We start from the raw sequence: 27168 nt of genomic DNA, 5'->3' as shown, positions 1-27168 counted from the left end.
ATTATCTAGGCGTGGGTGCAACTTGGAGACCAGCCTGGAATTTGACCTTGTTTTACCTTATTTGAGCTGAACATTCATGACTAGGAATGTATAAACTTTGACCTAAGTGAGGCCACGTACAGGGCACATTCTCGGTGAATTTGCTGTATCTAGATTTCTTAGTTCCCGATGATCTCTCAGGGGATCAAACTGACCCCCCACCCGAGCAAAGGATATCTAGCTGACCACCCGGGCGCGTGTTGGGGCGCAATTTTATTGATTATTGTAGGTTGTCTGCCTATGGTGACCGTGGCTGGTTGGCAGCTCACCTTCAGATCATCTTTTCCAGGGCAGTTTTGGAGGGATGATGAGTGTTCGCCGAGTAGCAGTTGTGACCATCACTGACCGACGGGTTACCTTCATGTCGGAGATCCTAGCCGCTATCAGGCTCATTAAAATGTATGCCTGGGAGGAGAGCTTTAAAAAGAAGGTGAGTGTGCCCTGTTCGAAAGTGGTCTGCAGCGTTTGTCACTGTACTGATAGTAGGCTAACCATTTTTCCGCTGCCCGCTAGCGTGCAACGTCTTTGTAGTTCATGATATCATAACATTTTACGAAGCAGAGAAAATAATATTTCGTTGTCAAAAGTGCAGCAATTCACCATACTTGCTACATAAAAAGCGACCAGATGTGTTTTACGGTATATTGAATGCGACAGCAAAAAACAGTGGCTCATAGAAGTCAATAAGTTAGGCGTCATGAGTGCAAAACACATTTGTGTCTGTGATGCCTTTGAAATGACAGTTAAACGTGTTTCTAATGCGATTCGCTGTGCGTCACAGATCGAGGATATTAGAAAGGAGGAGATGAGTGTCATCAAGGAGGTCACGTTCCTGCAGTCCATGTCTAACTTCTCGGCGCCGATAATCCCAATCCTGGCCACCGCCGTGTCCGTCATCGGCTACATGTAAGACATAATGACCAGGAACAGGGCCGAATGCGGCGAAACCTGTGCGGGCAACCAGGGAATTGGATAAATAACGGACGAACAAAAGGGGATTTGGGAATGTAGAAGGAATGTCGTTGCGTTGTGCTCAATCGCCCAGCTGGACCGTTCATTATTGTTATTAACAATACGCAAGAGCTTTGTTTGTCTTACGGACAATTCGTTTACCACTGTGGTTAAACGTTGACGATACTATCTTTTAATCTTTAAAATGGCAAGCGCAAAAAGCATGTGAGGATATGGTTGTCAGCTGTGTAAAGACACGCGTTTCTTCTGACGACTTCTGGTACGCGTTTCTTGCATGTGCTCCAGCGCCAGTGGAAACGAGCTGCGGGCTGCCGAGGCGTTCACCATGTTCTCCGTCTTCAACGCCCTGCAGATGGCAGTTGGCACGCTGCCATACGGAATCAAAATGATCACTGAGACACATGTGTGCCTGAGACGAATCCAGGTACATGAATTTTTGAGCAAGCTATTAACTTCGCAGCTGCATTTAAGATAAGGGTGTCGGCAAACCTAACATCGCAACGAAAACAAAGAGCCCTTTTTGCAGACCAAAATTATCCAACGCATGTCTGACGACTTTTTCAAGGATCGTCATCAATCTCGCAAAATGAATAGCTCAGATGCTCCCAGAAAATGGGTTATCTTTCCATGAATGTAACTACATCTCTGAAAGTGGGAGATAAATCGGAATTTTGGGTCAAACATGAGTGAGGGATAATCTATATATTTTTTACTGTAGACCACAGCAAATTCCGCGTTTGTGACCGTTTTAGTGGAGTGATCAATGTCTCGTATGGTGCGTTTGTCGTGTTAGGTGTGCCGATACAGAATGTTACCAGAGCTCATCTATTTTTTCAGCGTTCCAATCAGTCCTGCGATCATTTTCGAGATAATTATTATGCTTTAAACATGCAATCACAAGCGTAGCACACATACAAATTTCGGTATAATGTTTTTTGTACAAAATGCATGCTTGTGGCATTTCAAATAAAAACATTTGCATGCTGCATGCTCTACTTCCAGACACACCTCTGTATGGTTCGCAGCTTTACATTTCATCATGTCGGGTTAAAAGACTACTGGTCTTCTAGGATTGCATAACGGGACGGGGGAGGGGTTTTCTATCAGTCGCATGTTGTGGAGTGGCAAGTACGTAAGATGTTTTATATGTTGATGATGATTGCCTTGCCCCTGATGTATGATGCTTCAAGTATGGTAAGGCGTCCATGGCCTGTGGTATGAGCAAGCATGATAGTGTCCATGGCTAAGACATTCCTGTTGAATGGGTGTAGTGAATGCGCATGTGTTTCGGTGCCCCTCCGCAAGTACAAGGCGCCGTTAGGGTCGGTTTTGCACCGCTTCTAACCATCTCGCGTTGATTCGCATCTTATTTGTGATTAACTTCAGCTCAAAGTTGTAGTCAGACCGATGTAGTTTTCTTTGCGGGTTTCACAGTCCCGAACAGCACACTGGAGCACCCTAAATGGACTCAAGGAAAGCGGCAAAGGCGCCATACGAAGTCTTGAACAAGCTACAAAGAAAGCCGTAAACACGAAATTTGCTGGAATGTGCAACCAGCAATGCATGAAAGAAAACCTGATCGCGGCAAGGGCCAGGGGGTCATATATATATATATATATATATATATATATATATATATATATATATATATTCATGTAACCTATATGAAGCATACATGAATATAGTATATTATATAAATATATGTATGATATATATATATATATATATATATATATATATATATATATATAATATATATATATATATATGTACATGGCCCATCCACATCCTACGGCTATTTCTACCTTTAGCATTTTTCTCAGGCCTCTCTATGTTTCGCCTGTAGACAGATTGAACTGAAAATGGCGTTTTAAATGGGGCATCGTGGCAAGCGTACATTCCACGAAAAAAAAACTACAGTGCTCAAAATTCAAGTTAAAAAAAATGGTGGTGGCATGTCTCGAGTAGTTTCATGTGTCTGCTTAGGAAGCACAAGGTGTCGCTGTCGATGATGATTGGGACCTTGCCTGCAGCGCCTGCTCTTGATGAAGGACATCGAGGTGAACCTGACTCACTGCGACTCGGGCAGTGCCATTGAAATCGTCAACGCCACATTTGCTTGGGAGAGACCCGTCAGCAAGAAGGGCAAGAGCGAAAAAAGTGAGCCTGTCTTATGGTCCCGAATTTAGCCCCTGATAATCATTGATTTTGTGGACAAGTCTTCACATTTGCATCTATGTCAAGGGTTCACCGAACAGCTTAACTCGCTTTCCAGGAGGTGTCCGTATTTTTTTATTTCATTTTAATTTCATTTTCATTTTCAAGAGGTGTCTGTAATTCTGCCAGATGTTCTCCCCATCCCCACCCTCCATGCCTTCCTGGAAGTTCAGATATTTGTCAGAGACGCATTTATATGGGATCAAAGAATTTCTATTCAAGTCACTTGCCTTCTGAGCACTCACGAATCCATGCATTTTATCTCGGTTTAGACAAGAGACCTTGAAAGAGAGATGATTTGCGACAGTGATGTACATGATCGTGGGAGTTGACCTGTGTAACTATGAGGGATATCCCCTCCCGTCCCGCACGCCAATTTGTTTTTGAGCCGATAAGGCCATATCACGTGCTCCCTTTCGGAGGGGCAATTCGATCCCGGAATAGGTTTTCCAGAACAATATCCGGCCGGTTTTTCGCTTGGATATAGGAGACTAAGCATCGCAGAGCTGCAGACAATTCAATAGCGAACCTTTTATCATAGAAAATAATAAGTACCTTGCAAGGCTGTTAACCTATGGCAGGTCAAAGCCAGGCTATGTCCTTTAGCGAATAAAATTCCTGGCGAATCGCTCAATCTAATGTGACAACGGAGTGTTAGACGAAGCCGTACGTCTCTTAAATTGTTTCTTAGACACTTAGCCGATCGGATTTGGGATTATCGCTAACTCCATTTGCCTTGGGGCAGGCATGAAGGTCACACCCAGATCAAGTGATTTGTCGCAAGTCAATTCACGTAGAGGCATGCCCACCCGTGAATTTGATGCCTCTAGCTGTGCTAGTTTTTAGGATCTCCGGGGGTCATATCGACCCCTAGCTAAGCGCGTCGCATTTAAGTGGTGAACCGCGCGAGTGTTTATGTTGGTTTGGTTTCTACAAGCTGATAAAATGTCACACAACTTGATTGAAGTAGATATTACCCACTGATCTGGTCATTGTTTGCTGGTGGTGACTTGTAAGCTCCTCAGGTAAAGGACGATCTAGTCAAAGACACATAATTAAAAATGAAATTGCTTAGCATGCAAAATGAAGAGGCCCGATTATCTGAGAAAGACATTTGAGGGAGATTAGTTTGGCTCCAATGGTCCCCACTCCGTGACAAAAGCCTGAGCTTGCTTCCCAATCATTTACCAAAATTACTGACCGTGAGTATTACCATAGTCTTGTCCAATTGGAGAGGTTCGTTTTCGTAAATTTTGAAAGGCACTTTGAACATCTTAACGCACTCTTGGGTAGGGGTCAATTCACCCCCGCCCTCCAGGTTTGAGTGGTGGATTGTTTAATGTAAACAAATTTGGTCTTACCTTGTAAGGTCGCTGGCCTACGGCAAGCGAAAGTCAAGCTATGGATTCAGCAAAGAATGCTTCCAGGGAATCTTTCAATCTTAAGCAACAACGTAGCGTTAGATGTGGGCATACACCGTTGAGATCCATACTTAGGCAACACAACATCTGAATGAACAAACTCCATCGATCTAGTCAGATATGAAGGCCAGACCAAGCTGAAAGCCAACCTGTTGTTTCAATATAGAGCTTGCTGCATAGGGTAGCTGCTGGTGCTTATTTCAAATTTATTGATAAGGGAAACCGTATTATGCATATCCTATGGACTTCTTAAATGCCAGAATAGGTCATTCACCTAAACTGGCCCAGGTCAACATTTTGTTTTGAGGAGCATACCATATAGCGTAATCTTTGACGCTTATTAAAATGCAAAACCAAAAGCGGTCTATAATTTTGGAAACGATGACCTTTGAAAGGCCAAACAATGTCACTGACCCTCAATGAGCACCGGTGACCTTTTGCTTAAGACTGGTATCTAGGTTCTGGTGACACTTTGGATACAAATCTTGCGTTCGACCTTATTTTATCCAATTTGACCCGAAAGTCATGACTTAGGAATCTCCAATTTTAACACAAGTGAGTTCATACGCAGGCCAATACACCGAGTGAATCTTGTGTATCTAGCTCCCTTAGTTTCTGAGATCCCAGCGGGGTCAAATTGACCCTCTACCCAAGCAAAGGATATTCAGCCGGCTATCCGGGTGCGTGTTAAGGTATTCAGAAGCATGCAAAATTGTGCTATGTCAATGCCAGATGCATCATTGCGTTGGTGTCCTCCTTTAAACAAATGCTCACAGCTGAATTGAACGCGTGAAGTGTGAGGCTAATATCCAGCTTGAAAGTACGCATAGTCTATGTCCAACTTCCTGGCAAAGCCTATTTTTACTTTTAAGGGTTCCACCAACGCTCTGGGCATCGGGAATGACATCAACAAATCCATCTTCATACCCACTGTCGGTGCTAAAATGCTTACAATCATGCACTGGGATGTGTCTTTTGCTAAAACAAAACATTTTTCTGGAAGTATCGGAAGCGTACCGACTGAAGTTTTGTAGAATATGACAAAACATACACTAGTGCATTTATAGGAGTACAACCAACAGCGTTGCACCCTCAATGCAAAGCTGAGAAAAGTCACCAAATATCAAGATTATGGCGTATTTAGAACACGAAAGCTGCGCAAAAACCTTTATGTAGTCACAGATGCTGTACTTTTATAATCGCTACGTTATGCATACTGTATGATGTACGCGTCAGAAGATCCCACCAAATGCATCTGTCGACCCTAACATGGACGTTAATCGCCAAACTTCTCGCACTCCGGTGTGTATTCACCCGTCGCCATGCACCCGCGCCACGGCTGCCTCAGAGCGCGAGGAGCGGTCTCGCTCCGCCAAGTCGCTGCCGCGGCTGATCTCGTCGCCGCGGCTGATCTCGTCGCCACGGCTGCCTCAGAGCGCGAGGAGCGGTCTCGCTCCGCCAAGTCGCTGCCGCGGCTGATCTCGTCGCCGCGGCTCCCTCAGAGCGCGAGGAGCGGTCTCGCTCCGCCAAGTCGCTGCCGCGGCTGATCTCGTCGCCACGGCTGCCGACCGCGCCTCAGGCGCCGCTGCTGAGCCGGCTGCGCGCCTTCAGCGAGCGGCGCCGCCGGCCAGCTAGCGCCGAGCTCAGCCTCGACGCCGACGCGGCCACGCAGACGGACGTGGTGCTGAGCGGCGTCAACCTGAGCGTGCCGGCCGGCCGCCTGCTGGGGGTGGCCGGCTCGGTCGGCAGCGGCAAAACTTCACTGCTGGTCGCCATGACTGGCCAGGTGGGCGCAGCGGCGGCGGGAGGGAGGGGGGGGGGGGGATGGGGCTGGAAGGCATCTCGTCGCGACGTGCCTACAAACCACTTGCGAGAAAAATGTGCGAGAAAAATGTGCTGTGCGAGAAAAATGTACTCGCTTATGGTTACCTATCAATAAGTAAGCGAAGTTTGCTTGATGCATTCCCTCTTCCTCATGCTGCTTGCAGTCGTGGGAATGTTGCGGCTGTTGCAGTTGTTGTGTGGCGGCAAACAGTGGCCGGTCACTGGCTACTACATGCCCACCTCCCTAAATGTATTGAACAGGGTCTTCTCTGCTCGACTGCGATGCACCATACGCTACGAGCTGTTGCCAGCTGGTCAGGAAATTCTGTCATCAACGCGCTAAACCAAAAATTTCTAAGATATACTGACATCCCTGGAAAGCAGGCTATTAAACTAATCCAAATGGTATACCAGACATTGCAGCAATGACTTTTTGGTTTCATCGCCGTACTGTTGTCGCTAATGTGGTTTAAAACTTGCACTGAAAATGCAATTGTGTGCGTGTAGCAATGCATCGTCTTATTCGCCAGCTCCCAATATGGAAAGGCGACCTCCATCTTTCTGATGGCCTCAAACAGGTAGTCACGGTTGTCGCGCGATGCTATATTCGTCCGTGATTAGTAAATCATTAGAAAATTTCAGTTCGCCTGCATATCACATGGGTCTGACCTCGTCTAAGGTTTGCTGAAAGACTGGACTGCCGCTGGTGTTTTTTTGTGTACGAATGGAAGCTGTTGTGTCCTGCAGGTGTTGGTAAAAGTGGTTGGTCGAGTAAAACTGGCGAACAAGCTGCCGTCTCGAATATGTCGACGTTTTAGACGTACAAGGTTGATATTAACATGGTTCGCAAAATGCTCTGACACATTTGGGGTAACTACTAGCCCCAACTATCAAACAAGAGTCAGAGATCTGCCACGCGACCCGCTGACGACCGTGCCGTGGCCACAGCTCCGCGTACTGTGCGGCGACGTGCGACGGGCCGGCACCATGGCCGTGGTGCCGCAGCGCGCCTGGATCTTCAGCGGCACACTGCGCGACAACATTCTGTTTGGCCGGCCGATGCTGCCCGATCTGTACCAGCGCACGCTGACCGTCTGCGCGCTGAGGCCAGACCTGGCACTCATGGAGCACGGCGACCTGTCCGAGATCGGAGATCGCGGCGTCAACCTCAGGTGAGTCGGCTGCGGCTGAAGTCAGTGGCAGGTCAGGGGCCAGAGTCCGGCCTGAGTCGGGTCTGTTGGTCAACCTCCGGTCAGTCAACCGCCAGACAATTCTACGTAAAGCCCGTGTCAATGAATCTCAGGACAGGAGAGCTTCAGTTTGTCGGATAAGCCTTTGGTGACGTCTGGTCTACTTCAGCCCATGGTGTCAGCATTGTGCGAGGTTTGGCCAACCTAATGTAAGGGGGCGTCAAATTCGCGTAAGGTGTAGTGACAACCTTAGAACGCTGAATGTCACCCTAGTGCGTTGATCCCACCAGTTGGGCGTCAACCTCTGGTAAGTGAACCTGATGTGATTATCAGATAGCCTTCAAGTCAAGATAATCTCATGTCAACATAATTCACGTTGGCGTCGTTCTCAACGCTAGCAAACTTTGGGTCTGGTATGTTGCTGTTCGCGGATCAGGTTGTCCCATGACACACTAAGACGCAACAGGTAGTACATACAGTATACCAAGTCTCAATCTACCACAGGTCACCCCCATGATAATGTCGTGTTAAGCAGTCGTCAAGATCTGGTAGCCATTCCGATATCAAACTAAGGTCAAGCGAGACGTCCTCCTTGGGTCATGCGGAATGCAGCCAGGCACAACGCTCGGGCTGGCGTTGACCCACCGCAGAATGGAAGAGTTCCTGTCGTTATCTTTTTGCCGCCCTGCTCCTACCATTTATTGGAGTGCTGTTAGTGCTTCAACCTGCGTTCAGCCTTCTCGTGTGCGCGCTGTTTTGACCCAGCAAGCGTTCGTCTGCATTCGACATGCTTACCGGAGCTGGCACCGAGGGTATCTGTGCAAGAATGTTCTAGCGTACGAATAAGATCACACCTTGCTGATTGGTCATTCATCATCGAGTGCACGATCGTCGTGACAGGAAGTCAGGATGTGGCCAATGCGAGGCTTTCTACTTTCCCTTCTTTTACTCTCTGAATAATTCAGCAGGCCGATCATCAGACCCCTGCTGGAGGCCAGTCCGTAGTAGGAAGTGTCTCCACGGCGTCTGGGTCGTCCCGCATCCCCACCAGCGTTAGAGTAACAAGGACCGAATCAGCCGTCTGGTAGAGTTAAGAGTAACAGATGGTGCGCTCAGTGTCCTCAAGCACCCCACACTCCGGGCACAAGCCGTCGTTCCCCAGGCAGTTCCACCGATGCGGCGTAGGACGGACCGGCAGGCATGGAGAGGTGCGGAGCTGATACAGTATCACTCGTTCGCGTCGGGACCAATCCTCCTCCTATTTCAGGCTTTCGAAATTAGACGCTCTCCTGTGGATATATTCGTGGAGTAGGTGCCCAGGTACTTCTTCAGGCATGCACTTCGGAGACCCGCTTTAGCCGACTGGAGGTGGATGCCCAGTTTTCTTGGGTTAGCCGGCAGCCCTCATGACCGCTTTTCCCGCCTTCTCGTTGCTTTCCGAGTTCTGCATGGCCGGAGCCCAGACAAACTTGGACGTTTTTGTGATGCAAACTCAGGCTGGCCAGGGATGACCATGCCTTCGAGATAGTTTCCCAGCCTCTGCTCCTGCAACCCTTCTGAGGCGGGCTACGAGAGAGAAGGAGTCCATGGAAAATCCAGCGGTATTAATTTCTTCTGGGGGAGGGGAGGGGGGGGGGGGGTGGGTGGGGTGGAGGAGCCGTGGGCGATGTAGATGCTGTCTGTCGCAGGCACAGATACAACCGCATTCTCAACAGCCGCTATTCTGATTTCTGGGTAGTCGACCCGCTCCGTGTTGCCCATGGTCGACGTGCCGAACACGATGGTGCCCTTCCGGTGCACAGTCATATGGAAGGAGAGGGGGGGGGGGGGGCGTGGGTAGTGATGTTGCTTCTTATGTTAGGCCTTCCACTCCGCCACTTGGTGGTTGGCCTGCCCCTGCCAAGTTTCCGTGCGCCGAAGGTAAAGTTTAGTTTGTTTTTCGGCCGTATAGCGAGGTATACATCCGGCGGAAGGCACAGAGCTCTCCCTCTCTCTCTCTCTCTCTCTCTCTCTCTCTCTCTCTCTCTCGCTCTCTCTCTCTCTCTCTCTCTCTCTCTCTCTCTCCCTCTCTCTCTCTCCCTCTCTCTCTCTCTCTCTCTCTCTCTCTCTCTCTCTCTCTCTCTCTCTCTCTCTCTCTCTCTCTCTCTCTCTCTCTCTCTCTCTCTCTCTCTCTCTCTCTCTCTCTCTCTCTCTCTCTCTCTCTCTCTCTCTCGTTGTGTTACTCCCTGCTATTCGTTACATTGTCACATATGGAAATCTTGTACCTCCAAGGCCGTCCGCGCCTCAGATTTGCTGCCACGACCATAATTACAACACAGTCCAGCATCCATAGTAGAGCTGCCTGGAGGTCAGCCTGACGTGACTGCACGGCCCTGGATGTCAGCCTGACGTGACTGCGCGGCCCTGGAGGTCAGCCTGACGTGACTGCGCGGCCCTGAAGGCCAGCCTGACGTGACTGCGCGGCCCTGAAGGCCAGCCTGACTTGACCGCGCGGCCCTGAAGGCCAGCCTGACTTGACCGCGCGGCCCTGGAGGTCAGCCTGACGTGACTGCACGGCCCTGGATGTCAGCCTGACGTGACTGCGCGGCCCTGGAGGTCAGCCTGACGTGACTGCGCGGCCCTGAAGGCCAGCCTGACGTGACTGCGCGGCCCTGGAGGCCAGCCTGACTTGACCGCGCGGCCCTGAAGGCCAGCCTGATGTGACTGGGCGCGCCGCCCGGCAGTGGCGGTCAGAAGCAGCGAGTGAACCTGGCGCGCGCCGTGTACGCCGACGCCGACATCTACCTGATGGACGACCCGCTCAGTGCCGTCGACAGCTCCGTCGGGCAGCACATTTTCCACCAGTGCGTTCGCGGAGCGCTCCGCGACAAGACCGTCGTGCTGGTGTCACATGGGGTGCAGGTGAGACCCGGACGGGATGATGTCCCACGGGGTGCAGGTGAAGGAGCGAGGCGCAGAGAGCGTGCGGGATGACGTCACACAGGGTGCACGTGGGACGATATGGTAGGGGATGCAGGCGGGATGGTGCGCACGCGGTACATGCGTGGGGGGGGGGGGCGGGATCGCACCTGCTGCATGTTAGGTCGTTGGTGGATGTGCGTCGCTAAAAGTGCGGGCGTGGGAAAAGTGAAGAGTGCCGGAGAATGTGTCCCGTGAAAAGTAACTGGATCGTTTTACAACTGGTTCAGGTGAAGCCTGTGCGGATGTGAGTGGGTAGAGTAAGCGGTGCAGTGAGCAGACTGAAACTCTCTCATTAGCTCCATTAGGACCTCGCCATTTCGTTAAAAATGCGCCATTTCATCCCACTGTTGTTACACAGTTTCTCTAATTCTGCCTTTCTTAGACCATCCCCACGCCTGCTACACCACGCAACCTTTATTTGCAGACGACTTCAAAAATTTGGCGTGAATGGGTCTGTGTTCAAAGCATTTCACTGTTATTTTTAGTCAAGCTAATTCAAGTTATTTCAGATTAAACCCCCTTGTAAAAGTGGGATACTCCCCTTAAACGCTGCATTTGAAAACAAATCACGATTTAAAACATTGTAGTCCGATCAGCGAACTTTGTAGGCTGATGGCACGTGGCGGTAAATCAAATAATGGCTCGCAACAGCGATGACAGCAGGTGTGCCGTAATTCACGAAATCGCAGCTTATGGTGCGAAAATGCTCAAAATAGATAAAAACGAGATAAACAATACAAAGGTAGTTGCAATGCTAAAACTGAGCACAGGAAACCAAAATCTCACATCGTTGCGCCTTCAACATTTACTGGGTTGCGTAACGCCCCTTAGGCATCCTGTGGTTACATCACTGGAGGTAGGATTACCGGACTGGAGACCGAGTCGCAATTTAAAGTTCTGCAGAGCGGGTTCAAACGTTTGTGGTGCTGCAGATAAGGCCCCCGCATCCATGGTATGATATCAAAATGTCGATCTTTTAACTAAGCATAGCCTTAGTCCACTTCTTGCAGAAAAGTCACCTCGTCATGCGATTGTACGAACCATCACCACTTTCGTACTCAACAGTACAATCGTGCCGGAGGCCTATGGCGTGGTACCCCAGTCGTTTTGCACGCACACAGGCTTATGAGCGGGAAAGCTTGGTCACGAAACGTTGTCAGCGTGTCGCATTTCAATGGATTTGGCACACCGCCGTTTGTGGAGGATACAGCCTACTCCAGCTATGTTCACCGACCTTAACGGAACATTTTGCAGCACGTGGAACATTTAGCGTAACGGGGAGCGTGTTCATCGCCATGTAACTGTTCACCATATGTCATGTTAGCATGATCAACACTTCTGGCATCATTGTCAAACAGTGATGGGGTCCAGACAGCGTCCTGACCCCGATGGGGCGTGTGCATCTGCGGGATTGCGTCCCCTCACATTGGTCCCTGCCGTGTCTTGTTCCAGTACCTGTCGCGGTGTGACGAGGTGCTGTTCATGAAGGACGGCCGGCTAGCGGAGCGGGGCTCGCACCAGCAGCTGATGGAGCTGGAGGGCGACTACTGCCAGCTGGTCAGCTGCGACGCCGCCAGTCAGCAGCAGCAGAAGCCGGCCGAACAGGCCCAGGAACCAGCAGGCGCCGATGGTATGCACTGCGATGTCAACATGCGACGTGGTGTGCATGTCAACGGTGGTAAACACACCGTGAACAGTGCGCCGCTGGAGGGTGTAGACTTTTCGGAAGCGATGACGACGGGGTCAGGGCATGGTCAGAGCATGGTCAGAGTATGTCCGTGGCGGGCATCGTATCAGGAGGTGCGAAGCGTGCTGGGATATTAATAGCGGATGAAGGCTACGTCACGGAAAATAGCAGAATACACGCGGCTTGCGGGGAAGGTGTCGGCAAAGGCCGCTGGCTGAGACTAGGCTGGTGGTAACGGAGGCTGGGGCACTTGATGAATGCGTCGGCGAAGGAGAGCTATGACGAAGAGTCATCAGGGTGCTGACCATGGCCAGCGTATTAACGGTAGTTTATCGGCTATCTGTCGGCAGGTGCTGTTGTGAGAATGGTGGTACCCTGGTCTTCTATTTTATTTTCAGAAACAGGAACAGCAGGCGGGAAGTTCACATCAGATGAAACGTTCGGCTCTACCATCGGTCTATTTAAGAATTTCGCCGCCTATTATCAGGTATTATTGCGGTTGGAATCTGCAGGTAAAGCTTTGTATCTCGTTTCGGTGTCTTCTTCCCAACAATTTGTCTTTTCCCTGCCCACGTTGAACCCTGATCATCAGAAATATTACCCAAACATCTTTTTAAAAGCAACTTCTTACTATCCTTGTAAGATGTGTATTTTACGTCAGCTGTTCAGTGCATTTGCAAGGAACATTATTCACACAGATAAGGCAGTAGCAATAGCCCTATTCCTCGCAGAAAAAAATAAGGAGAATAGTGATATAGATTGGTTAATATTTCGGCAACGTGCCTTTTTCAAAACAATAGCAGAAGTCTATTCACACAATGGTTTACTGGTCTTAACGAGGTCAACAACCCATATATATCTTCATTTCTCCCGGCTTTTCTCCGAGGAATAAGGATATTACTTCTGTCCTATCTGAGTTTTTAAGTTTCAAAACTAGTTTGTGTGCATTTCCGATCCTGTTTATGCTACTTTGATAAGGTTCATGGGTGTATAGCTGTATATCCCAGGTTTGATGTGTTCCAAAGATAAGGTGATTGTTGCCTTTGCCTGATAAATAGTATTTGGGCGTATTTCAATCCAGTATGTCCATTTTATTACCGTGATATGCGCGGCGTGTCATTTGTGGTCTGCTGCGCATTGACGACGCATTAAGACCCGGTCCCCCATCGACGCCCGATTTTGGCATCGCGGCTTGCGCGACATACTGCCTGCGCCTTTGCAGTATGCGTGCCCGGTGCTTGTCTGAGCATTAGATGGACCAATGTCATGCGGTCTTTGCCTGTTTCATCGCTGGGCTTATTGGGCGTTGTGCTTGCGTCACCGATGGTCTCGTCCTAACACAGAGTGCCTGTTTTACCGTTAGCTGGACCTGTTTTTGTGCTGACTTAACGTCCTGGCGCCCGGCGACCCGCTCTGCCTTTTTCAGCTTTAGCTGGACCTATTTCAGTGCTGACTACGTCCGTTTCAGTACTGCGGCGTGTGTGGCATGCTGCTGGTGACGTTTCTTACGGTGCTGTTCGCCTGCTGCCGCACCGGCAGCGGCCTCTATCTGCAGTACTGGATCGACGCCGGCGACGGACGCAAGGTAGAGTCCCTACTCGCACACAATGTATGCACACACAAGTCGGCAAAAACAAGAAACAAAAAAACAATGAGCTCAAGACAGACGACATAGACACTCCGGTACAAACACAAATTACATCCGGTGTTTCACATAGAACAGCTTAAAGTGGGAAAACATCCTTTTAAAGGGGATTCCATACGTGCACAAATGTTCGTTCAATGTTGAGCGCTTTTTCCAAAATAACACCAGAGCAGAGCAGCGTAGGGACTCTAGGCTTTTCATAGTGGTAGGCCATGCATATCTGACCGTGTAGTGCAACCAACTTAAATGTATTTAAAGGTCGCTGCCCAAGTCAGATAAGGCAGCTATAAGGCCACTAACTGAAAAGCAGACAAGGCAGCTATCCAGCTCACATGACAAGGAAGTTTTTGACGAAAGCATGAAACTCGGATGGCTTTCCGGAAAACCGTTCAGTTTAGATGATAATTACGACTAATTTTATTGGCCTGAAGTCCGTTGTGAAGGTCAAATTGACGGCATAAATAAACCACATTTTGAGCAGAAAATTGTTTGCAAGGTAGTTTCCTTGTTTTTAAAGTGTTCTCTTTGTTTGTGAGTTCGTTGGTCCAGAACATTTCGAATTATTAATCACTAGAATGTGAACATACTTTTTTAAATTTGGGATCAGTTGAGTTGATAGTTTAAAGTGATAATATTGGCCTTAAGTCAGTTATGAAGGTCAGCTTGACGGTATAAATGGAAAACATTTTGAGTGGGAAAAGTTGTTTGTTGGGTAGTTTGTAAGATATTTTCTTTGTTTATAAAATAGTTTGTTACGCACATTTCGAATTATTTGGCGAAGAGGCATCAACAAATTTATGATAATGACTTGCTGAAATCCAGTGTAGGGCATTGACCCATAGCAACCTTACCGAACCTTTTCTTCTAAAAACCTGCCGTCTAAAGCAATTATTGGCACTGCTATTACTTCAAATAACAGCACGAGATCAAAGTATTTGTTTCACGTTGGCCTTTTCAGGATCAGAAGAGGCCACTGGCCTGACATATTTCTGAGCAATCTTGATATAAGAACTTAAGGTCTTGCAAATCTGGTGTCCTTAAAAGGAATACTTTTCAGTACTTCAAACATTTAAAGTTCCCCACTACCCGAACGCATCATTCAACCTGGAAACATGTGTCCAAACCCGCTGCCGAACTATCGAATACATTCGAAACATCCATATAATGCATATAGGCCCCACAGTGTCGGTACTGTCTGGGACACCCTCACAATGGATCGAGACCCCGCAGTGTCTTCCGGTAGTCAGGGACGCCCTTACAGTGCATCCAAGCCCTGCAGTGGGTTCCGGTACAGTCAGGGACACCCTTACAATGCATTCAGGCCCCACAGTGTGTCCGGGTACAGTCAGGGACGCCCTTACAATGCATCGAGATCCTGCAGTGTCTCCCGGTACAGTCAGGGTCGCCCTTACAATGCGTTCAGGCCCTGTAGTGTGTCCCGGCACGGTCAGGGTCGCCCTTACAATGCATCGAGATCCCGCAGTGTCTCCCGGTACAGTCAGGGTCGCCCTTACAACGCATCCAGGCCCCAAGTGTGTCCCGGTACAGTCGGGGACGCCCTTACAATGCATCCAGGCCCGGAAGTGTGTCCCGGTACAGTCGGGGACGCCCTTACAATGTATCCAGGTCTCGTAATGTGAGCCGGTACGGTCAGCGACGCCCACCTCCATCCGTCTGTTCCCAGGAAGAACGTCTTCGTAACGTGACGCTGTACAACATGACCTTCACCAAGGACGAGCTGACAGGAGCGATCAACGACAGCGCCAACGTAGACCTCTACACGGTCGGATACGCCGGCACCGTCCTGGCCCTCTTCGTGTGTGGACTTGTGAAAGGTCAGCGCACGTGAACTGAGGCCTAGTGTCAGAGAACTCGCTATATATCTCAGCACCCGGTATAGCAGCTGCCTTCGTAATTGGAGTTACGTATGCATCTGGCTAGACCATACCGCCAGCCAAGTGTTCCACACATAGTTGGCCGGTTACTGCGGCGAACTTGAACGGAAAAATATGAGTGTGTGCAACGCACCCCACCGAACGCCCGTCGAAATATCCCACCTTGCTGCTGCCGGCTACCAGGCCGTCTCCAGCACTGGAACAGTCATGCTTCGTTACATCGAAGGTGGAGTAATAGAGCTAGAGCGAAGTTACAGTTCATATGAAACCAAAGTCGGTGTAGTTGCAATCATATCAATTGTGTTACCAGAGTTACCAGTCTCAGAGACAAGGAAACCAACCAAATCAGATATTGCGTAACTGGATGATGGGTTTCATAGCGAGTTTATACGAGTGCCATAAGACCAGCATGTTTCTTTGAAGTGTCAATTGCTTTCCTAATTCGTGTTAGCGTAAAACTTTTGTCAGAAGTAGGATTCTAACCAACGCACCATGAGCGTGTTAAGAGAAATCATAGTCCTTAACATGTGCTCAGCAGACTGTCAATTTGAACCCTCCATTACGCTTTTACTGAATACCTCAGGAGAAGCGTGGCATGGCACGCCAATTTGTGTGAAGCTGTAAATATTTAAATAGCAGATCCTTGGGTATGGAACATTAGGCTTACCTCTGATCTCACCTCGACCTGCTTCCGGTCGCTGACCTGTATCAGGTCAGATTGTCTTTCTTTCTATCCGTCTTTCAGCAAAAACACAATTTTTAGGAAACGTTCGATGTAGGGTAACGAAGCATTGGTCACTGGCATTGAATTTGGGGATGATTCGTTAGAAATTTATATAAGTTAAATCGAAATGATAATTGTTTTCTGCTTGGGTAGCGTATAAATGACAAATTAAGTTCAACTCCAAATGGCAAGGGCCTGAAAATTTGCCTCTTGTGTATGCTTTTACTTTCTTTTTCAAGATAGTCATCACATGGACGTTCTCACATTCTTGGTTTGACTTTATGAAGGTCATGGAAGTCACCGAACTGAAACGGCCCGGATAAACCCTTTTTTCATGTGGAACATGCAAGTAGCGCAGTGGTGGCACTAATTTGAAGTGAAAGCGTCAAAATGATCTCAAAAGTTGTTGGCCGTTTTCACCCTTTAAAGGTCGGATCAGTTGTCTGACCTGATCTCATCCCGAGTCACCGTTTACTTGGAAAAGTATACAGGTTAAAGCTCATTTCGTGATCAAGTTTATAGTCACTTCGGACACCGGTCTCGAGTTTGACATTTTTGTACTCATTTGACAGATGAGTCGTGACCTAGGGACCTCAAAATTCCCACAAATGAATTTACATCGAGGCCTTCTGACCTTAGAGGTTTGGTGCTAAAACTCTATAGCTCCACTAATTTTTTATATGTGAGAGGTGGTGCATTGAGTTGACCAACCCTCACCCAACCCGAATACGAGGGCGTCATATGCAACCGGCCACCCGGGCGTGTGTTAACCGGCTTATCCAAGTAAAGACCGGGCCTCTACGGGCCGGATTCCAGCGTTACCAGGGATTTGGACTGCACGCACGCTGCAGAATTCAGCCAGCGATCAACTGTTTGTAGGTTAAAAAGCTAGCAAAGATCCACTTCCTCCTAATGTGACAAGGTAGCATGTATGAGAGGTCCCATAAAAATATCATAATGAACTGCATTTTCTAGCCTTGGAAAGATTCGTTTGCAAAACACTCTTCACCCTCAGTGGACACGTAAAACAAATTTAAATGCATCCTCCCTCATCACCTGCAATCGCTGAACCGGCACGGCTTGCCTCCCCATGCGCCTCGGGCAGCTCCTGGATGACTTCAGGACCTCTTGGGGTGTTGCATTGCCTCCAAGATGACGGCAATCCCTGGCCTTCGCGCTCCCGGGTTCAATGCCCTCATAAATGTTTTCGCTTGGAAGTATGTGAAAGACCAAGTCTTCCATGAGACACCGCAAGTCTTCAGTATTGGACGGAAAATTCGAGCGGCGTGCAGGAAAATCCAGCCTGCGCATGAGCCGTAAAACACGGCATGACACGTATGCCCAAGCTGTAAAACAGGACGTGACACTAGCGCCCGAATCGTGAAATGTGCTGTCCTGCTGGCTGAGCTCTGCTAATCGGACGGTAAGGGGGACAGTTTGAGCACGCGCTATACCTCGAGCACCTCGGTCGCGCATACCTCGAGCACCTCGGTCGGGGTATGCGCAACGGTCGTGGTCATCTGTTATAGCAAAAATCAATACAGCCTTGCTAGAGTTCTAGCTCGATTGTTAAGGTCAATAATGGCAGATATTGTTGACTTTCAAATGTGGCCCCTTTTTTGGATATCCGGTATTTTGGTCACGCACACGAAGCACGCAACTACAAAGCCCCTCAAAATCAGTGTCGATAATTACCGAGCTGGAATTACAGCGAAATGCATGCGCGATATAACTACCTTGACGCATTCACACTTTACCCACTTTTAGCCCGCATTACCAGTTCAAAAATGTCAACCAGTATCCAAATCCAACTTCGTCACCATTCTAGGTAAAGCATAGGTAGAGGACAAGACATTCGTGCCCGTCCTCGTGCCCGTCCGGTAGTGGAACGCGTGCGCGGACGGCGGTAGATGGCAGCAGCTCTTCAGCCTTCCGCACGGGTTCGTCTTGAAATGCAAAGGCGAAAAGAACTTCGCACCCACACCACTGATTTACTGAAGATTACTGGGCAAACCTGGTGCCATCTGTCTGAAGCCCAGTACCAATGGTAAACTCTACACCACCATCGGTTGCGATTGTGGTGTACTCCCTGTAGTGATGTAGTTGCTAGGACACTCGTCTTTGAACTTCGTGGCCCTGAGTTCAGTTGCTTGCCTCATCACTACTGCGCTCATGTGGTAATATGATAAGACACTAAAAAGGCATCCCGTCATGAAATGGCCTTGTTATTCGTTAAAACGTGCATCTCCAATAATAACCATTATTATCATTAAGACGGTATCTACAGCTCGCTGGTCGCGCGTGCCCCAACCACCACCGCAACGCTGCAGGAGATATGTGTTGGTTGTCCGGCCAGCTTTGTGATTCATACGAGCATATGAAAACGTGAGTCCGCATGTGAGGCTGCCGCACAGTTCCGAGCTTAACTGCCTCGCGACCTTCGTCCCCGACCCTCGCGATGGGGTGGTCTGTTTCCTCAGGCAGAACGGACCACATGTGTGTGATGTTCTCGTTGGAAACCGAACCATTTACCTTGAATACATCGGCGGCTGAAGTCCGGATCCACCTTACGGTCTGATCGTCAGCATCTCGGCGGCATCAGGGTCTGGTCGACCGATGGTGGATCCGGATATCAGCCGTCATGTAAGCAGGGTACATGACCGAAGGTGAGTGGTTCCTATAGACGTGAGTGCTCTTGGTCCCAGGAAGGACCCCGTCGCCCGGACCTGAGGCAATATGAGGTCATAGCGGTTCCCATCGCACCTGGGGTAAGAGGACTGCCCCTTGTGGACACGGTGGCAGCTGTCAGCGGTTTTTCGGCCCGCGCCCGTCCTAGGCCCGTGCTAAGTAGAACAAGCTTTACCGCAAGCCCTCGCGTCTTACCGGGAATAGATCAGAGCAAACTTGTACAGCAAAAATAAGATGTAGGCATTTTTTTCCTGTCCAATAACCCTCTTTACTGTTTTTTTCCAGGACTGCACCCACTTATCGGCTAGACTTTCTTAGCACTTGTTCATTTATAACGCTACATACATATTGGCATAAGCAATCAGCACCCAGTCTTAACATAGTGGCCGTGCATGCTGTGGCCTGTCCTTGACAAGGATGCGGCCAGCCCCTGTATTCGGGGTGACGCTGGAGCCGCAGCAGGTCCCGCACGGCGCGCCACTGCTTGAAAACGACAGACATTACCCTGGCGTGAGCCTATCCCTAACGTAAGCTCTTGCCCAAGCATAAACCCCATCGCTGCCATAACTTTTTACGAACGTAAACACCAGCCATAAGGCTAGAATAGCACATGATGAGGTGAATACCCTGTTTGGTGCTCCCCGGTGGACACCTGACTTTATGATAAAATCGTCTTGATTGTATTTATGGAAGGCGATCGGTAATGGGGTTCGACGCTTCCCGTGGAAAAATCTATCTCAACATTAGACAATGTAACCCTTTATCCATCAAATAAGAGTACCCGAGGAGACCGTACTCAATCCGACTGGTTTAGTTAACTAGTCCCTTTTCACGTGTGATGACGTGCACGTTAATCATTCGTAAATCATGTCACTTCACGTCTCCGTTCTGTCTCTTGGTCTAAATTGTTTTTGTCTGAAGGCGAGATTCATGCTCTGCGCGGTGGATGTTGAGGCGTTCAAGACTCATTAAAAAAACAGACTGCTGATGGTGCTAGGTGTACGTTTGGGCGCAGCTGAGTAGAATGGGTATTGTCCAAGATGGCTGCAGAAGATACTTGAAAATAGAACCTTATATATATATATATATATATATATATATATATATATATATATATATATATATATATATTTAAACTTATATTTTTACTTCATGTACTCATGGAAAGGACTGGCACAAACAATGCTGTCACTCTTCTTACAGTACGGCTGCGCAGTCGAAAACCTACTACACAGCTGACGGTCGGCAATTCTCAGATTCGGGCGTCGGGCGCACGCAAATTTATCTCGCAAATTTTGGAAGGAAAATTGAACGTATGGTGGTGAGGATATGACAACACCCTGCATAAAAGCTGCATGTATGACCTAATGCCACCCTTCTAGGGCGATATCCTTTGGAACTAAATCGATGCCGATGTCGCGAAGAAGAGACAACAGCCATGGCCATAGGCATGGCATACTTGCTTCGCCAGCTGACGTTTCTGCCCGCCTGTCCCTTCGGCAGCCTGGAGTTTCACCCTTTGCGTGATGCGTGGTGCGAGACGAGTGCATGAGCAGATGGTCTCCAGCCTGGTCCGCTGCAAGATGAGCTTCTTCGACAGCACGCCTATCGGCCGCATCCTGAACCGGCTCTCCAGGGACATGGACTGCGGTACGGGCGTCCAGGCCCCGCTCGCCTGCCCGAGGCACCATACGGCCATTTGAAGTCGATGGTGCCCCCAGTTTTTGAGATGGGTTTTCCAAACCCATTTGAGTGAACATCTGGTGTTTGGGCTCTGGCTTCGTGCGTTTGGCAATGGTAAACTGGTGGTTGATACCAATGTTTGTCGCAGAGTACTTGCACCGTTTGACAAAATCAAATAGGCAGCATCTTGGGATGGCCCAGCGAAGATTAACTAAGACAGCTCAGCGCAACGGTCTGCATAAACGTTTGTGTGGGTTCCAGTGGATAGCCGAATTCCGGACTTCTTCGAGTACTTGTCCCAGCGGCTCATGATCGTGCTGGTGCAGCTGATGGTGCCCATAGTGGCCTATCCGTACTACGCTCTAGTCGTCGCGGGCACCTTCGGTGAGGGACCAGTTGAGTCCGCATTTGCCATGCATGCTCTGCAGGGATATATCTGATCCCTTGATCTGTCGGATCCCTGAAATGTCGCATTTTAGCTGAGCTTCATGGTGATCCAGCTACTCTGATAGCCTCTTGACCGATCCTAGGGCCTCTAAACGTTTCTAGATAACTGGAGAAAAGACAGTTGGTCAGGTGGGCCTCTCAAGTTCTGAAGGGAATATCTTGTGCCCAGTCTGCGCCAGGCCCTTGGCCCTTGGGTCCGATTTCACAAAGGGCAGGGATGACCACCCCTTCAGTTTCACAACCCTTTGACTTCGTCTCTGGTGGCAGACAAGGTTTGGGGTTTTCAGGATCGATCTGGATGTGGATTTACTAGAGCGTTGTCATTAGCGGTTTGCGCGGAAGAAATTCAGCGCTACTAGTTTGCTTATTGCACATGTTTTACGTTTGAGAAGGTGACAGACAGTTCAGATAGCATGCCGGCATACGTACTACCTCAAACAATGATTATTTGGCGCGATTTATTAGCACTTGAAATAACTGCCACCAGTAATTTGTTTACCACCACGACCACCTGACCGGTCCCCAGTGTTCTACGGTATCCTGTGGCGTTGTCTGGTGACCGGTATCCGGAATACGAAGCACATCGAGAACGTGCTGCGGTCTCCGGTGCTCCACCATCTGACCTCCACGGTCGGCGGACTCTCCGTCATCCGCGCCTACGGCAAGGAGCGCATGATGGTCGAGAGGTAGGCCACGGCACAGCCCAACGGCATCACTTTGACCTCTGATCGGAACACGATAAATCCATGGGAACAGATAGACGTACAGACATCTGACTAACAAAGAGCCATAAGGGACCATCGAGGTCAGCCTACCTCAGCTTCCGTAAACATTCTCAAAAACAATCACCTGACTTTAACAGATTTGGCTATAAATCACATCTTAACGCCGCAAGATCTTGTTAAAAAGATCTTTTGATGTTCCTGGAGAGGGCCTTTACAACTTCGTTGGGTAGTCCATCCCAATGATTCACTACTCTTTGGCTAAATGACATCTGCCCCTTAATAGTTCTACTCCTAACATGTCTCGTGAGAGTCTGCAATCACCATTGAAGAGTTTTACTTCCGATCTGATGCATGATCAGACAAGCTTCAGACAAGTAATATCGTTCGTTGAAAACCTCAATTTAGAACTATTTGTCAACCATGAAACGTTACCAAACATTCTTCTTTTGGTAGTTCTCCGCGTTACAGATAACTCTCGTGTCACCTAGGCTGGTATGCAGTGCTCCTGTGACCCCTGGGCCAACTAACGCGGTGTCCACGACCGTGTGCTCCGTCAGCCCTCCCAGCAGTCAAACTGTGCCGGGCCTTCTGCTGACTGGTGCTGTCCGGCGCAGGTTCGAGCACCTGCTGGATCAGCACACCTCCTCCATCCTGACGTTCCGCTTGGCCAACTCGTGGTTCTGCCTGCGCGCTGACGAGCTGGGCCTGGTGTTGCTCGCCACGATTGCCGCCGTGTTGCTGCTGGTGCCGGGCCCCTCGTCGGCCGAGGCTGGCCTCATGCTCAGTCTGGTGTACGACACGGTGGGCATCATGGCGTTTATGGTGATGCTCTGTTCCGAGCTCTCTGCGTTGATGTCCGCCGTCGAACGCTGCTCGGAGTACTGCCAGGTGGGTGCACAGCGCTGTGTTCCAAGACATTTAGTGGAATACAAAATCATGATGTGCTTCTGGGCATGAAGCTGATTTCTTATCTCATCTTAAAGGTAACAGGTGACATTTGGCATGCACACATTATTCAAGCATTATGAAATAAAAACCGAGTTAACAGACATAAGCAATACGCACCCAAGGTTTTCAGAGACCAATGCATGGATGGTGCTTCTGCCGAGGCCCCTTTTCACCTACGAGTACACATGTGGAGCACGTTTGCAATGAGTAGGAATGGAGGCAATGAGTGCTTTCAGTGTTCGAATCCCAAGTGTTCCTCAGTGACTCGGTTTCTGCTCTGGTGGGCGGTGGCATATCTAGCGTGAGAGTGACTGGTCGTACCCGGCTGCACTGCAGGGTCTGGAGTACGAGGCGCCGGCCGAGATGCCCAACAGTCTACTGCCCGCGCTGTGGCCCGAGTTCGGCTCAATCAGTCTGGATGGGGTCAGCCTACGCTACCGCGCCGACCTGCCGCGCGTGCTACACGACCTCAGCCTCACCATCCCAGCCGGCGAGAAGGTCGGCATTGTCGGCCGAACAGGTGCCGGTGAGTAGCCGAGCCCGAACCATGCATCGAACGGTCTCTCAGCGTTCATGGCCCCTGCCCCACTGTACAACGGAGCACCGAGCAGTCTATGGAAACGTCCTGATTGCGCAGTCTCTGAGGACACTCGCTGCCAGGGATGACGGGAGAGTCGCTGAGGACACTCGCTGCCAGGGATGATGGGATAGTCGCTGACGACATTCGCTGCCAGGGATGACGGGATGGTCGCTGAGGACATTCGCTGCCAGGGATGACGGGATAGTCGCTGAGGACATTCGCTGCCAGGGGACCGGGCAGTCTCTGAGGCCACTCACCCAGAGTAAAAGGAGCGTGCCGCACCAGTAGCGGACAGCAGCGTCAGCGAACACCCATACGTCTCAATGAGTAGTTTGAGCGAAGTCACCGCCTCCTTCCATAACAAGTATGCAGCAGCCGGTCGAAGGATCGGTCAGCTGAGCGAAAACGACTGATCCAAAACTGCTCTTTCGAGTTCACCGGCACCGGACAGCTCCCGCTACCGCCGGCGTACCAGTCGTGACCGTCGGAGCCCAAAGTTCCGTCGCTAAGACGCCAGACATTGCCGGCAGCGCAACAGTTCCACAGCTAGCGAAGGAATCGCCGCTGGTGAGCCACGCTACGCCGGGGCGACGCCAGTTTAAGACAGCGGAAGCAACGCCCCGTCGGCATAAGCCACATACGACAGTCATGTCCCAGATGTCATGACATACCCACTTGCAAGCCTTAGGAATATGACAGAAATGCTGCACCCTTACTTAACGCTTAAGCCGAGCTTTGAAACACCTAAGCACTGCGCCAAATGTGATATTTTCGCCGCGATGTGGGGACGGATCTGGCGGAGCGGGGGCAGCGGAGCCGAAAGTCTCTAGTGACGTCATCGCCGTGTACTGAGCCGCTCGGGATCTCCCAAATTGGAAATTCCATGATGATACCCCTTTTCACATGTCCACGCACAGCGGAACAGCTCCAGTAAACAAATCGGTTGTTCAGCGCACCACGGTGGTCTGTATATATACTCTGAGATGTCTCCTAATTCATCGAATAATTCGTAACAGATCGAGGAGTATCCAATGCATTTTTGGGCCGTTCCTTCGTGCTGGTGCGACCGTGCAGATGTTATTGAAGCTGATTTGATGCACAAAAGATCTTTGAATCATCAGTAGAAGCAAACATTTTTGGCAAACAGCATTACTGCGATGCAACCCGACGACGTTCCTTGAATATGCGTTTCTTTTCTGATCAGTTGTACAGCGTGTGAAAATGGCTTTCCTGTCTCGCTGCTGATGCCAAATGTAACGACACATTTCCCTACACCATCTGTCTACATCAATGGTGGCAACCGCTACCTTTCACGTTAAGTCCTAATTCATGCTATACTTTTGAGCTGCTGATGTGGTAGTGCGTATTGCGTAATGAAGTTGATTTATCTTGCGACAGTTCTGTTAATTGCCACGAACTTCAGTGTTAAGGTACACATTACACTCTGTTCGTACGACCTGTAGCCATTCCTTGTGCAATACCCCCATGAACCGTATGATCCAGGCGCTTTTCTCACGAGTCATGATCCACATTATATTTCTGGGCACTCGCTATAATCACGGGTTCCAGGTAAATCCACCTTGATCGCGACCCTGCTGCGGCTGATGGACCTCGAGACGGGACGCGTCATCATCGACAACGTCGACATCAGCAAGATCGGCCTCCGGCAGCTGCGCTCGCGGATAGCCGTGATCCCTCAGGACCCGGTGCTCTTCACCGGCACCATCCGGTAGGTGCAACGGCAGAGACGCAGAACTGCTGGGCACGTGCAAGAAACGTGTCCCGCTATGCGTGCTTATGACGGAAGAGTTTTCGCAACATGATCTGCTCTTGCCGCTTCATTTCGGACAAGTCTTTTTTTAAGTAAGCGGAGAAACAAACTGGGAAATAAAAACCGTCGTCATATAACTGCTGATGTTCGTGCCTCACCGAACTGTTTGCAAATTACCTAGGGAGTAGCACCATCTTCGTTGGGATTCTTCCTACCACAAGAGATTGTTGGACCACCATACCCTTTGCCTGTACGTTAACTTTACGCTGGGACTCCCGCTACGCCACGTGCTTGTCGAAGCGTCATACCCTCTGCCCGTACATGACTTTACGTTAGGACTCTCGTTACGCCATGAGCGTGCTGGGCTGCCATACCCCCGGCCTATACTTGACTATACACTCCATCTCGCCCCCGATCCACAGCCAGAATCTGGACCCGTTCGAGGCGCACGGGGACGCGCGGCTCTGGCTGGTGCTGGAACGCGCTGGCCTCAAGGCCAAGGTGGCGCGCCTGCCACTGCAACTGCTGACGCCGGTGACGTCCGACGGAGACAGCTTCAGCGTTGGCGAGAAACAGCTGGTGTGCCTGGGCCGCGCGCTGCTCCGCGAGAACCGCATCCTGCTGCTGGACGAGGCCACCGCGTCCGTGGACGTGCAGACCGACTTCCTGATCCAGCGGACCATCCACGAGGACTTCCAGGACGCCACGGTGGTCACCATCGCGCACCGGCTCAACACAGTGCTCGGATATGGCACCATCGTGGTCATGGATGCCGGCAGGGTGAGTCAAGCGTTGTTAGACGTGGTCAGGGTTTGGCACTGGGTAGGATCAGGAAAGAGCCAGGGACCAGTATCAGAGTCGGGTAGAAGCTACGTGATGAGGTCACTGAGCTGGGCCCGAAAAGGGTTGGTGGGCAATTTAGTGAAGTATCGCTACGAAGGGAAAGGGTCGGCGGACAGAACAGAGAACGGTTGGTGAACAGAACAAGGAACGGTTGACGGAGAGATCAGAAGAAGGTCACCAAACTTGGTCATGAGGAGAATGCAGAACATGAATAGGAGAGGGGCACAGGAAAGGAGCAATGAAGGCACTGGTGAACCAGCGAGTAATTTCATTGGACTTGTAGCTGGAGTCGGAGGCTCTTTACGTGTTTTTAAGTGGCTATAAGGTGTTCGAATGGATTTCAGATTGCCGAGATGGGCCCTCCAGCGCAGCTGGCGGCCGAACCAAGGTCCCAGTTCCGCCAGATGCTGGAGCAGGCCGGCATCTCGTCCCTGGAGGCGCTGGAGCAGCAATCTCTGCCGCCCCTGGCTGAGCAGGAGACGCTCTCTGACGTACCGTCCGTGACATCACCTAGCCGCGTGCTCTTCAGCCTCAGCGGCGATTCGGCGGAGTTAGACGAGCTGGTCAACAAGGCTGGGACTGCGCCACCTGAGTTTGAGAGTGACGCCCCGATCGACAGAGCCGTGGTCACTGCAGGGCAAGAGCCAGAGGTTGAAATAACTCGGCTCTGACGGCGGGCGCTCATGCGTATTGTCCAATAGGGGAACATAGCTACAGCACTGAGGCATTGGCCTGTATACCGCGGTGGTCAAGGGACGTTTAGTGGTGAAGACACTTAAAAATTATGTTACCCCAGCGCAGACACAAATCGGCGAGAGCTGGTTGTCAACAACGCCACGTAGCCCTGTACCCTGATGTTTACCAGATTTGCTGTTCGTGTGATTTGTTGGGATGCAATACATTTGTAA

General features: G+C 50.0%; 1 protein-coding gene across 1 annotated transcript; it reads left to right on the top strand.

Annotated features, from left to right (window-relative positions):
• The first annotated feature begins 333 nt into the window (after window positions 1–333).
• On the top strand, window positions 334–27168 carry LOC119101608 (multidrug resistance-associated protein 5). Its single transcript, XM_037224976.1, has 20 exons — window positions 334–469; window positions 821–945; window positions 1297–1435; window positions 3045–3171; window positions 5998–6111; window positions 6281–6435; window positions 7422–7645; window positions 10387–10564; window positions 12077–12254; window positions 12710–12798; window positions 13780–13896; window positions 15641–15791; window positions 20767–20913; window positions 21208–21330; window positions 21920–22079; window positions 22733–23006; window positions 23403–23592; window positions 25216–25375; window positions 25840–26197; window positions 26605–27168. Exons 1-20 carry the CDS (start codon window positions 344–346, stop codon window positions 26929–26931), a joined length of 3462 nt encoding a protein of 1153 aa, XP_037080871.1. The 5' UTR covers window positions 334–343; the 3' UTR covers window positions 26932–27168.

Source organism: Pollicipes pollicipes, unplaced genomic scaffold, assembly GCF_011947565.3.
Source record: "Pollicipes pollicipes isolate AB1234 unplaced genomic scaffold, Ppol_2.1 Scaffold_2555;HRSCAF=2994_pilon_pilon_pilon, whole genome shotgun sequence".
Lineage (NCBI taxonomy): Eukaryota > Metazoa > Arthropoda > Thecostraca > Pollicipedomorpha > Pollicipedidae > Pollicipes > Pollicipes pollicipes.
Note: the sequence above shows the minus strand (reverse complement) of the source record. Positions and strands in the feature narration are given on the sequence as shown.

Bases quoted from the DNA above. Each gene is read 5' to 3' on its own strand.
- LOC119101608 (XM_037224976.1), top strand. From the start codon at position 344: ATGATGAGTGTTCGCCGAGTAGCAGTTGTGACCATCACTGACCGACGG. The intron at 6,112-6,280 runs GTCGCTGCCGCG...GCCGCCGGCCAG, and splicing joins GAGCGGTCTCGCTCCGCCAA to CTAGCGCCGAGCTCAGCCTC. The intron at 6,436-7,421 runs GTGGGCGCAGCG...CCGTGGCCACAG, and splicing joins TGGTCGCCATGACTGGCCAG to CTCCGCGTACTGTGCGGCGA.